General features: G+C 38.1%; 1 protein-coding gene across 3 annotated transcripts in view; it reads right to left on the reverse strand.

Annotated features, from left to right (window-relative positions):
* LOC117422812 (cadherin-4-like) overlaps nucleotides 1-13,519 on the reverse strand; it is a 256,978-nt gene that overhangs the window by 53,174 nt on the left and 190,285 nt on the right. For all 3 annotated transcript variants that reach the window (XM_058990899.1, XM_058990898.1, XM_058990900.1), the window contains one exon: nucleotides 11,702-11,878. In XM_058990899.1, the coding sequence (XP_058846882.1) occupies nucleotides 11,702-11,878 (177 nt within the window). The remainder of the gene's footprint in view (nucleotides 1-11,701; nucleotides 11,879-13,519) is intronic.

Raw genomic sequence — 13,519 nt, forward strand, 5'->3', positions numbered from 1 at the left:
TTTATGTATCTAGGAGAGTACAGTAGGTAAAGCATGGTCAGTAACTGCGGTTCATCACCAGCCAATCCCTGCTTGTGATAGTCCCAGTGTAGTTTCCAGTAGCAACCAGACAGATTCAAAACAAATTTCACACAGGAACCCAACAGGCATCAGATACCAAAGGTTTTAAAAACATATCTATTTGGCTGTAAATAATGAAGCGACCAGGAGGGTCAAGGCTTAAGAACCCATGTTCTAATCCACTCTGTACCCCCTGACAAGGCTTTTGTTTACCAGTCAAAGACAGGGTGGAACCACAGCCTTGGGTCACAATATTCCTTCTTGACATCATGATCGCTCAACAGTGTAACGTCTCCTAACATTTTGTTTTCACAACCGCAGAGTGTCATTAGAAATCTTGCAGCACATCAGCAAATATTGCGTTACGCAGGGTTTTTTTTTTTTCAGCTTTGTTTTTTGAATCCGTTTGGTCTTTCTTCTTGTTGTCTTCAAAGCCTGACAGGATTCATGTCAAGCAAACCTTCTGTTCTGAAGGCTGACATTTTAAAACATGCACAATGGGGTTCGCATGTACATTGTAGTCGGGGAAGTGAAACTAAAGAAAATGAACCTAGTTACTTCACAGCCTGTTGTGATACCAAGCCATTTTTACTACCTGAGTGTTTTAAATTACAGTTTAATTATTTCAATAAGGTCATTTCTAGTTAGAATGTTGAGCGGAGCATTCATATTGTAAACAGCATTACACTGCTTGAGGATCCATCTTTAAAAAAACATGGTGTTTCCGCTGCTCCATGCCATCAAGAGTGAAAATGAAGCGGCCCAGCAACAGTTAAAAATAATCTTACTGCTTTAATCTATCTATCTATCTATCTATCTATCTATCTATCTATCTATCTATCTATATATCTATCTATCTGTCTATCTATCTATCTATCTAAACAGAAATAAATACAGAAAATGCAGAGACTTTTATATATTTTGATTTGATTATCTCATTTTAGAAATAAAGAATTTAAATAAAAATGGTTCCTAAAACCATTATTTCCCAGCTAAACCTCAATTGAATTGGGAGCATTTGACATTTACATTTATTCATATTAATATCTTCTTTTTTAGCTTAGGGTGATATGTTCTAATGCCTTTAATTTAATATCCTGTTACTGCAATTTCATTTGACATGTTACATTTTTTTAATTCCAACAAAGAAAAAAATAAAAATAAAAGACATCTGTGTTCAAATCTAGACATGCAGTTGCTATGCAAATCCCAAACTACACAGTAGTTGTTGCCATGCACTGATCTGACAAGCATATGCCCTTCTTTTTTTTTTCAATCAAGAATTGAAACCCAGGAGAGCGAACCAAGCCAGGCTGAGATTGAAATCATGAGGCACAGCATTTATTTCACAGACTCCGACTGTGTTTCACATCAGAACATTTGTTCAAATGGGAACTGCATTTTCTGTTCTCACCACGACTATTTCTACAGAAAGGTCAACCAATTGCCAGAAATATATTTTGTTACAATTCAATTTCCTTTTTTTCTCACAATTCTAAAATGTTGATTTTTAACTTCTTTGCCCCCCGCCTCCGTTTTAATGTTATCTTGCCAATTCCATTTATTAACAATAAGGTCCTGGTTCTGGTTTCTTTACTGACTTTAACCCCCTAAGGTACACAAGGAATTGAGTGGCTGTTCAAATGGTTTCTTCTTGAAATACATTTCAGAGTGACTCAAGTATCAAAAGGAAACTGACAATTTGCATGACCAGATCCAACCTGTCAGTAAATTTTAAAACCTGTTTCGTACACCTCATTGCAAAAATAATAAAGTTATCATCACTTTACTTGTGGGACACATACAGGTAGTGGACAAAAAAATGGAGACACCTGGGTAAATGAGGGACACGAAGTATATTGAAAGCAAGGGCTTCCACACAGGGGTGGCTCATGCGTTAATTAAGCAAATAACATCCCAGCATGCTTAGGGTCATGTATAAAAATAGTAATTATGGCTAGCATGGCTGCAAGAGGAGACCGCAGTGACTTTGAAAGAGGGGTGATTGTTTGGCAGTAGCTTCAGTGACCAAGACAGCTCAACTTGCTGATGTTTCAAAAGCAATGGTGTCTAAGGTGATGTCGGCATGGAACTCCGAGGGAAAGACATCATCAGCAAAGGGCAACAGTGGGCGGAAGCGCATACTCCAGGATCGTGATATCCGTGCATTAATTCGATGTGCAAGGCAAAACAGGCGAGCAACTGCAGATCAATTTTAACCTGGGGCGCGAGCAGCCAGTTTCATCAAAAACGGTCCGCTGAGAACTCCACAGAGCGGGATACCATAGTGGCCCAACACCCTATTAATTAACAACTTTACATTGCTGTTTCCATTTTTTTGTCCACTACCTGTATGTCCCTTGTACCGTAAAGGGTTAAGGATTGGCTACACTTAACTGTCGAGTTCTCAGCAGTAAGAACAGTTCATATACATTAACTGTAAAAGCAAGCTGAACATGTTCACACCAACTCTTCCAATCAACCTCCCTGCAAACCTAATGTAATTTCCCAGCATGGATCTCTAAAACAGCGCTGCACTACCTTGGAGATGGAAATAATTGCTTTGGGCATTGCACCTTAGCACAGTAACACTAGCTAATGGAAACACAGCATCAGTTTAGATGAGGTTAGTCAATACAATCTAAAGGTTCCTAAGGTATCAGCTTACTAGACTATTTGGTTGGTGCCACTGGAAGGAAATAGCTGGCAAGGTATGACAGTGTTGTAAAGATAATATAGGTGGGAGTGAGTTGTGGGTGTTCTGGTTAGTATTCCTACAGCTTGTCTGCTGTACTTAAAGAGTTGTCTATGCACTATTAAATACCAGAGAGAGTCCATTACGTTGCTACCTGCAGGATAAATGTAACTTTGACATTTATTTTTACTTCTGTTTCTCGATGTTGTTTCTTATTTGTCTGGGCTCTCTGTCGATATGATCGAAACCTCTTTCCTTTCCATGTGGGTGTCAGCGAGAGAGTGAGAGTAAGCAGAAGAAAGACAGCTGCAGCCAGAGGCGACTTAACTCACCTCAAACCTGTAAACTACCTCCTTTCACTGGGGCTTTTGTCTGGCTTAATCAGCAATTACCACTTTCGAATTAAACAAGTGTTTAAAGAAAGGAAATGAAAGCATGTTTCGTGGCATTTTTTTTTTAGTGACGGGGAGACATCTCTGGGATATAAATCAAAGGCAGTGTTTCTTGAGGTTTGTTCCAATACTAATATCATAGCCATGCCACTCCCTTTTTGCTCTTCGATCTACAGGTTTGTGTGCAATTGTGTAGACGCAATTTACAAGGCGAGTAAAATCCCTGTCAACGAAATTATAATTACAATGTTTGGTCACAGTGGCATTGTGTGCAATGCAGCAAATAATAATAATAATAATAATAATAATAATAATAATAATAATAATAATAATAATAATAATAATTTAGATTTCCCTCTTCATTTGGCTCTTAAAATAAATCTTTAGCAAGGCTGTTTGTTTCAGTGGATCAACTTTATCACCTTAAACAAAAACATGTGCTTGATTACAAATTTTAAAATTTAAACAGAAACCTTTTATATAATAAAGATGTTTTTCAGTTCAGCAAAGAAATACAAAAATAACTAAATTAATCTATGAGTAATAAACAATTTCACAAAATCACTTCATTTATCAGTTTCTTCTTTTTTTTTTTTTTTTTTAACAACAACAACAAAATTGCTTCAAATTATGTAGAATTCCTGCATTAATTAGTAAAAATTACTATGGCTAAGTAACATGAAACATATAGAAGTCAAATCCTGGACCCATTAATGGAAGTTAACAAATGAATTTCCAATTACTACATTAGCACAGCAGTAAGAGCTAGAATATGAACTGATTCTGAATGGAGGCAGCTTTGCAAAATTATCATTATCCTAACATTAGCAATAGATTGAATCCCCTCAATCTCCCCAATGGAAGAAGAAGAATAGGGAAAATACAGCCCTTCTAAGGTTCTAAGGCAGTAGTGAATTCAGGGGCAGAGGTTCATATTTCTTATTCATTCAGTGATTGATTGAATCAAAGACCACGAGCTGAAGTTAACTTACTTCTTTTGTCAGTCCCTGCGGCTTTAGCAAGGACAATATCAAGTCCAGATATAGATCGAAGTATATGGAAACACAATATGTATAATTACAGTAAAAGACCCGAATGCTGCTCTAGGAGAATTTCAAACTAAACATTTCTGATGTTTCAGCAGTTTTCCTTTTTACTTCCTGGCCCCCATTTGCTGCGTTGGAGAAAATCGCAGGCTGCCTGAAAAGGAATCCTGGGAAGCAGCATGCAATCCGATACAATAACACTTCTGCAGCTTAAACAAAGAGCAGTAGGTGACAGGCTGAGTCGGACAGACTGTGTGCTTCGGGGGAAACTGGTGTCAGAACCTCTGCCCACAAGAGCACATTCCTCTTTTAGCTTTCTACACATGGGCACAGTTAGAAACCTTCTCACGTTCCCCTGCATGCCCTAACCACTTCCTTGCTCTAAAGACTTCATCCTCTGAGGTCTCACTAATGTCTTGTGCGCTGCCAAAGGTAATTAAGAAGACATCACAAACCGCTTAGAAACTACTCTTGTGGGCAAGGGCTTTCTGAGATACTCCAGTATCCACAATACAGTGCTTTTGTCTGGCCAGTGCAGGCACTTACACATGGTTTTACATTTGTTTGGAGGCAACACACTACTCTTTTACATCTGTGCATCAGTTAAAACACATGACCACCTGGTGTCACTGTGTGCCAGGTTAAAATCGGTCTCAAACAGTAGTCCAAACACATGGCCACCAGAGATTCTTGGCAGATCTTGATGCCTGATGGTAGTGGCTATGAGCCTGGATTGCATGGGCGATTGCAATGATAACTAGATGAGTATCTGGGGATTTTCACAGTAACATATACATTTTGCTTTGAAAAAAAATCAGAACACAAGCTGTATTTATGTAATTTGATACATTTCATTTAGACGTAACTTTTGTGGTTAACACAATTAGAGTAAGTCATGATAACAATATAGTTAAAGAGAAAATTAAAATAACAGGTAGACGCCAGTTAAAAATGCTCCCAAAAAGAAGTGAGCATTGAGGACAATGGCACTTAATGGGTTAAGTTAAACATGGTCATGACTTATAATTGCCTAGCTCATGGTTGTTAAGTTACACAATATATATCTTTAATAACAGAATATATTTAAAACATTCAAACATTGAGTGATGGCAAGCTGGCAGCTACTTTAGCCTTTAAGGATAACACAACCCATCTTTGAGTAAAGGTTATCTCTCGATCATTAAAATCGTCTAGCTTTAATCCAATAAAAAGCCCTAGGACTTTGAAGCTCAGATATTATTTCTTCAATATTTGTTCAATTATGTTGCTTTTATTCTGTCACGCTCTCATTAAAAAAATGGCTGTGACATGTCATCGTTTTGGCTCATTAGAACTGGTTTTGGCCACAGAGGGAAAAAAAGCCAGTGGTAAGGCTGTCATTAAACAGTTAGGGCTAATGATTATACTCCCACCTTTGAGTGCTAGTGCAGTAAGACTAGCAATGCGAGTCGGACTCTTTAATGTGTTCACTTTGTGTCTGTTTTAAGTAAAGGCTTCTAATACTTTTCCCACATTAACTATTTTTTTAACCTATATAAAAGGAGACATGTTCGAACCCTCTATTGAATTGTATTACTTTTAATCTTTGGTACGCTGCGCATCCATCTTCCAAAGACATTTACAGGCTATTACAGGAAGTTAAATACCTGCCTACTTTTCCCAAGCTACAGTACAAGGGGATTGTACTTACGCTTTCAGGTACCCGAATGGCTTGAAAGTGAGCAGAAACTTTATTTCTGTGAACTGATGTGTGAGCTTCAATATATTTATTTATTCATTACGGTCTGGGGAACAGGAAAAGAGAGACTGATGTGCATTTGAAAACTAAAAAGCTTCAACTCCATCCCCCATCTCTACTTACACATTTCTCTCTTTGCTTATATTGTCTTTCTCTTGAAAGTAAAAAAAAAATAATAACAATGGGAATTCCTTCCTTCCTTCCATGCTATCAAGCATGTGAATAATAAAAAGCGTCCAGCAGGGGGAGTTAGTGTATATACTGGTGGTTTGTACTGTAGCTCTAAGAACACAGCCCCTGGCTCTCACTGCAAGGGAGGACCAGTGATGTCAAGAGGAAATAAGCACTCTGTATGCAACAATGTAAAGGTGTCCCGACAGCAGCATGCAATGAAATATAACAACAGTCCTGGACATTAAGCAAAGACCAAGCGTGCAAATCTTCTGTAGCTTTTCTACACGTGGGCACCATTATAAGGTCTTATAATAGATGACAAAGTGGGCAGGATAAACTAGTTGGCCACAGCCTGCCATTATTACTATATTATTTAATGTGAGGATTAGTTATTTTTTATTTTACTGGTCGCCTTATTGAGAACGAGGTGCCACAGCTCACTACTAGCTCAATAAGCTAGTCCTTAACAGAGCTATGTACGTATGGGTGCCTTTACTATATCCCAGTTAGCAGTGATATTGATCCCAGTATTTAACATCTTAACGGACACTTGTCGGGGCTCTGTGCAAACAGAAATAAACCAAAGCATCTAGCACAGGAAAGCTGAATTAATTATTTGTACATGCAGTAAGTTATCCAAGACTTAAAGAATTATTTACTGTACTTTGTAAAATGTGGTAACATCTGCAGTTTTGTAGCGCACCACTGTAAGTTTTATGATTACAATGGCAAACATACTCACCATTCATTATATGTATTTGTATCATATGTATTACACTTAGAAGTAGAGTTACTTCAGAGATAACTATCAAAAACATTGTTTCTGTTTCGCTGAAACTTCCCCTAGTTATTGTGAAGTTCCCGTTTTATTTAAAACCCAATTAATTAAATGAATTCTGTTCAATTTAATGGGCACCCACATCTTTAAAAGCTTTGAATTAGAATTCGCCACAGTTCCTTCCCCAAGTCATGGGAAAGAACAGAACTTTAAAATAGCATAATCCCAAGAGTCTGTGGTTTGAGCGGAGCGCCAGTTTCAATAAATAACCGAACATTTTGCTTGTCTTGGTTTCTGTCACACTAAAATAAAATAATATGAGATCAAATAAATAAATAAAAATACCCAGCATACCATGGAACTGTATTCAGACGCCTTTGTTTGTAGTTCGTTTTTTAAACTGCGGTTTTGACGGTTCGTGTTTAAACATGTCACACCGGGAATGCTGGAGAAAGATAAAATACTTGGATTTAGCCACATGATCTTGGCACAGGCTTGGAAGACAGCTGCCAAAGTGGTCTATTAGGCCTACTGGGAAGAGGACTGAGCCAGGAGCCTATAGAGCTATATCAGCTGCACAGAGTATTTATTCTAATCTATCAATTTGGTTTTGTCGTGACTGTTGTATTCTAAACATGGCAACCACCACTGTGTTAGCATCAGCCTTTCTTTCTTTCTTTCTTTCTTTCTTTCTTTCTTTCTTTCTTTCTTTCTTTTTTAAGTTTCCTCAAGACAACCACTTGGGTATTTGATTTAGTTATCGTTTTAAATTACACTAGGGATAATACCTCCAATGTCGGATTTGTTTTTACATCCTAAACATAAATCACTGAAAAAAACACAGCCTCTAGAATAGGGGTGGTAAAACCAAGTGTATGCTTGGAAAAGGGGATTTCAGTAATCTCGTAACACAAACAAAATAGTGCATTGTAGAGTGTGACGAACATGTTTTGCAGATTGAACTATCAATGTCCCAACATGTTCTACCAATAGATAACCCAGCCTGCTGAAAGGGTGTGAAATGTGCAATACGTTCGTATAGGGAGTTTTTACACATTTTTACACATTTGTTTGCCAATATTAACCTTTACTAGACGATGTAAGCAGTTGAACTGGTCTTTTTAGCACAGTATCAAGCCAAGAAAAAAATACTGTTTGCATCAGTTAATGGTGGTTAATTGTAAGCCAATCACATAACAGAATCCATGTTCATAGAGATGACACGCTAACTTGGGTAGAGTTTGGTAAACCAATGTCTTCATGTGCATTAACCGTGGCTTGGAAAGCATTAAAAAAAAAACCAAAATAAACCCCATAAATGGGTTTCAGACCTACTGAAACATCTGCACTGAATCAGCAAGCTTGCTTTCCAGTTGTATCATTGCTTTAAATAAATATAGTGACTGAAGTTAACCAGCTAGCTGTTGAGGTGCTTCATAGACCTGTAGTTACATCTGTAAAATATTAAAGGGGGCATGCATGTCAACAACGGTGCCCTCCCTAATGCTCTGAAAAGGCTTGATATCCAGATGATATCCAGATAATTCGATTTGAAGCATGAGCGTGTTGCCCTTTACTGTTCTGACAGAGTGGCTCATGTTTTTCAGAATATTTTCCAAATTGCTGTATTCATGTCGCCTGTGATTCAAACAAGACCTAGCATTTTTGTCTGTTATTTATTATACTCCAGTGTAGAACAGAGGTATTTCCATTAACTCTGCCTAGTTTAAAAATTAGACTTGCATGTTTAGTTTGCTGCTCTATCTTGCAACATGGGCTTCAAGCATTAAAAGCAATTTCAAAAGAATTAAGGCAGGTTTTACACTTCACTGGAGAGGACGTGATTGAGGAAGCTATAAATAAATAGGCAGATGGTTCTACATTTTATTGAGAGCAGGATACTTATTTTTAAAGCAGTCATATGTATAAATGTACACAGTATTGGTGTAGAGATTTCAATTACACATTTTAGATACATTACATTGTAGCTTTGCAGTCTTCTCAGGGGATCTTCCAGCAATCCCTTTCTCAATAATATCAATCTGGAAATCAAAAAACATTTACTGGGATTCGATAACCAGAAAGGAGGACTTTCTGGGGGGAATTTCAGTGCGGACCGTTCAGTCCGTCAGCAGTTGGTAAATAGCCGCTGGGATGAGCAAATATAATACAATGCATATTCACAACTGTTACTGTATCTCCAAAAATGTATTCAGTTCCATTTCTTATGGATATTCCTGCATTGTCCTATGACATTGAACTCAACTTAAAAAGGGTGGTTTTTGAAAGGGGTGTCCATCTCTATTCAATCTCTGGACCATCGCTGTCAGATGGGATGATTAAAGTGAGCCTCAGCTGTGGGCAGAGGGGATCACCTGTTGAGAATAAGCAGTAGTGTCTCGGGGATGTCATTCTGCACGGTCTGTCTGATGACAGAACACCTCATTACTGTGCCTATTGGCTTCACAGATCATTACACAACGTAAGTACCAAAGAGCCACATCGCTGTGCACATTGAGTAATGATGTCACTCTCTCACTCTGCTACAAGGGGTCTGTCGGAATATCGTTAGAACTCTGCTACCTTCATATCTCTCCATCAAATCACCTGGCTTCAGAACATTCCAGTGCATTCCATTCTGTCGTCTCAGGCAAAGAAAACAATCAAGGGAATGTTTTTTTTTCATTTAAACAACACAGTAAATGTCCTGCTCGTCTTTGAACTAAATATGATCTATATGAAGTTGATATGAACTGTACAGTTGCTATACAACCATTTTCTTGTTCCCACTTACCAAAATGAGAAGACAGCCTTAACATCACAACAGTCGGCACAGTGTACTGTACAAAAGCAAAACCTCAAATCGAATATCACTGAGCTGTTAAGTCTTGTGTGTTCATTTTCTAAATGCTCACCTGCACTGTTACCTGCAACCACACCACTAATTATTGTCAGATCTTAGAAGTTAAGCAAGGGAGCTGTAGGATGTGGTAGCGATGGGAGCTCAGTAGGGGGTGGGTACTATACTTAGAAGAAGAGCAGATGTTTAACTCTGATGTCCTTGCCAAGTTAATTTAAAAAAGCCTTCAGATCCTTGCCCCCATAAAGGAATATCTGAAAAATAAATCATTTGAATGGATCTCATCTATCTATCTATATATATATATATATATATTCAATAATTACGTTGTGTTCTGTCTACCCACCCAACCCCATTTAAATGCAATTGAGATCTGCCTGCTTATACAAATGAACACGGTGCACTGCTATGTGGGCATCCTTGAGCATGCTGGATTGTGTCCTGTGTGCCAAAGAATAAATTATGTGCAAACTGAATCATTCTGTTCCAGAAAGGTCTATTTAGAGCAAAAACATGGATTATGTTTGTTGCATGCAACATTCCTAAGAGGTCTCTGATTTGAACTGACCCTAGCAGATGAAAGCTTCACACAGAAGTCTCTGTTCTCGGCTCTAGCTTGTGCATAGCTTGCAAAAACGGGAGTGCTGTCAGCTCAGTAAGTGCTCTTCTTAGTCTTTAACACAAGGGGAAAAGTTTATTTATTTTTTTTAAAAGAATGTTTTAATTTGCTTTGCCTGCTGTTCCCTGGGGGCTGTAAAAAATGCACTTCTGCACAACTTAAACCAAAGGCAAAAGTTGAGAAGATTTTGGAAACAGCGAAAGAGCTGATCTTAAGATTTTAAAAGGGAAACACTAAACCAATAATCATTTTTATTCTGACTGATGTTTTTATGAACTAGTCCGCAGAAGTGAATTATTAAGGTTCATGAGCAAACCTTCAAGGTTGTGGTGTGACAGGGTTTGTGTATTTTCAGAACTTATTGATTACTATTAGGGAAGTCTGTCTGTCTGTCTGTCTGTCTGTCTGTCTGTCTGTCTGTCTGTCTGTCTTTCTTTCTTTCTTTGCCCACATATATTCCCACATAATCACCATATATTTCTTGTTACATTTTAATTTATTTTTTTTTTCATTTTCACTCTGCTTTTCAGCCAACACATTCTTTCTTCATTTTCATGCTGTCTGCATCCTTTTTCCAAAGAGGTTTTCATTTAATAATTCAGCCATCTCAATCCAAGGGCTCTACCAAAGCAGTGGTGAATCAAGCAATATTAGGAGATTTATATGCAACTTGAAATAGCTGTTGGCTCAATAGCAGGCATCTCTGGATCAAATCTTTCCCAGATACACACCTGAACCTCATCTACCTGTAATGTCTACAATAATCCCCAATGTGCTACCTTACTGAGGAGTACATTCTGCATCTCAAAACCAACATGGTGTGCTCACAACCCAAATTCACCAATGATCTGCCTATCCTGACCACAGCATGGGGACGGAGCACATGTGAATGCCATCTTGCTTGCTCAAGGGCCACCAGCACAGATGAGTTCAAATAAGCAGACAGGTATTACAATACAGTAAATGTTGAAAAACAGAAATCACACCAACAAAGGCAAAATAGCTAAAGTTACAGTCATGATCAACATTTTAGGCTTTCCAAGAATTTGTTAACAAAGTTGTATCTTTTGTGTATTTATGTAATTTCTATAATAGTCTGCCTCAATAGACACTCATTTTGAACGGCAATACCAAACAGTAGCCTATAACACCCTTGGTATTTACTATGGTACTGTAGCTATTAGCTAATAGCTATTAGTTGGAACTAATGTGCAATCTATTGGTTTCCTTTGTTTTATGGAGTTCACATTTTGTAACAGCTTTATGTTTTAATGAGACCTGGCAAACAACTCTTGCATTAATTAAAGAAAGAAACCATTATACTTCTTCCACCACTCACTCTGACAAGCATTTGGGGGAAGGGCCCTCTGGAATTTTCTGGCACATTGATTGGCGGGATGACCCAATCTCGCTTCTGTCGTCTCAGCCCATTGGAGCTCGGCTGCTGTTTCCACGGAAACAGAGTATCACTCGGCTGCGGATCCGACTCTGGGGGTGCATTCTCCTTCCCCGTTAGCTAAAGAGAAGGAAATAAAAAAAAAAAGTGAGTCAGTTCCGAGGCAAATAACTTCAACCTCAACTCCCTTGTCAAGACTATTAATTTGCTACCATGCGTGCTGAGAGAAGATTCATATCAGTGTTATACAATTGGAAATGAATTGAAAATGACCCCAGTAAAACAGCTTAACACGCTTTATGGGCATCTTTGATGCCTTTTTAATTTATACATAGCTATGAAGTTGTCGTTAAAAAGAGAGACTCGGATGCCTGATACAATTTATTAGCTTCATTAGACCAACTATAAGCTTTGAAATATGTGGCTATCTATTTGTCCTTATTTAAACACCCCCGAAAAAATGTCAATCTGTAGTCAGGAGAACAGGGATGCCATTACTGAAGGGCTTCCGGCAAAGGAGATGCAGGAGGATATGCATGGCATCACACAGGCAACCGGAGCACTGTTATACAGTGGGTGGTGGGTCTCTGTCGCCTTGCACAACATCTATCTCTTCTCATACTGCAAGGGTTTATTATACTGCTGATGGCAGCTGTCTCTTCCTCTGCAGCAGCAATGGGGAACAGCAGTTAAAGCTGCTCTCACCCTCAGTAGTCGATTTAGACTTTTGTTTTGATTCAGCAATGATGCTACTCTTATGGCTGGTTTCACAGACTTGACATCCTTATCTGAAGGAACATCCAGCAGCTAATAAGGGTCAGTGAAACCAGCCATTAATGTCTTGAAATTAGTTGGCAGTTTAAAAGCAGAAATTAAACTGCGGTCCGAGTTTAAAACATTGTAAGAAATGTTTGTTAAAAGTGGGACAGTACGATGAATAAAATCCAAGTTAGCAGTTGATGAAATTCTTTCAGCTGTTTTAGAAGGGTTTATTAGTTTATTTTCAAAAAGTATGAAAAGCTTTCAAGTTTCGTGAACAGCTGAGTGTTCTTTAGTGGTGCGAGAATTAATATATTATGAGATGGGAATTAATATACTGTATATTCAGCAAGATTGGGAAGCTATAACTCTTCCCTCGAAAATGGATATTTAATAATTGAAATCAGCTAGTTTAAGAAAATTATAGATAGACAGATACCACAGCAGTGTAAGGGTTAAGCCTGGAGGACTGATGTGACTTCATATTATTGTACTTCAGGTCAAATGATAAACATTCAGTACACAACCAAAGGCTGTAAGACCTCTCAGCAGCCTGTCTCCATAGTAATTCATTACATCTAGGTCTGTTACATGATATGCAATTTGGAATAGGTTAAATACATTGGATATCTAGGACGAGCATGGGTTAGATCCAACGTCTTCTCCCAAAGCGTCCATGAATCATTTGTTTTCATGTTTTCTTTTGTCAAAAAGACAGAAAATGAATACGAATGATGTTGAGCCAAATAGGTGAAGTGAAGTTGCAGTTCCCAATATGATAATGTGTCAGGCAGTTATACAAAGGAACTGAGCTCATTCATTCTCAGAGTTATGCTAGAAGAGCCAATCACCATATATTTACATAGAAAGAAGCTCAGAATTAATAGCTTTTCCTTTTTGTTTTTTCTTTGCAGTTTTAAACCTTATTGAGGTGCTAGAACACAAGGCCAGATTAGGTCAGAGGCCTGAGTACTTTAGCATTAATGCAGGCGTGCAGAAGTA

Source organism: Acipenser ruthenus, chromosome 18, assembly GCF_902713425.1.
Source record: "Acipenser ruthenus chromosome 18, fAciRut3.2 maternal haplotype, whole genome shotgun sequence".
Lineage (NCBI taxonomy): Eukaryota > Metazoa > Chordata > Actinopteri > Acipenseriformes > Acipenseridae > Acipenser > Acipenser ruthenus.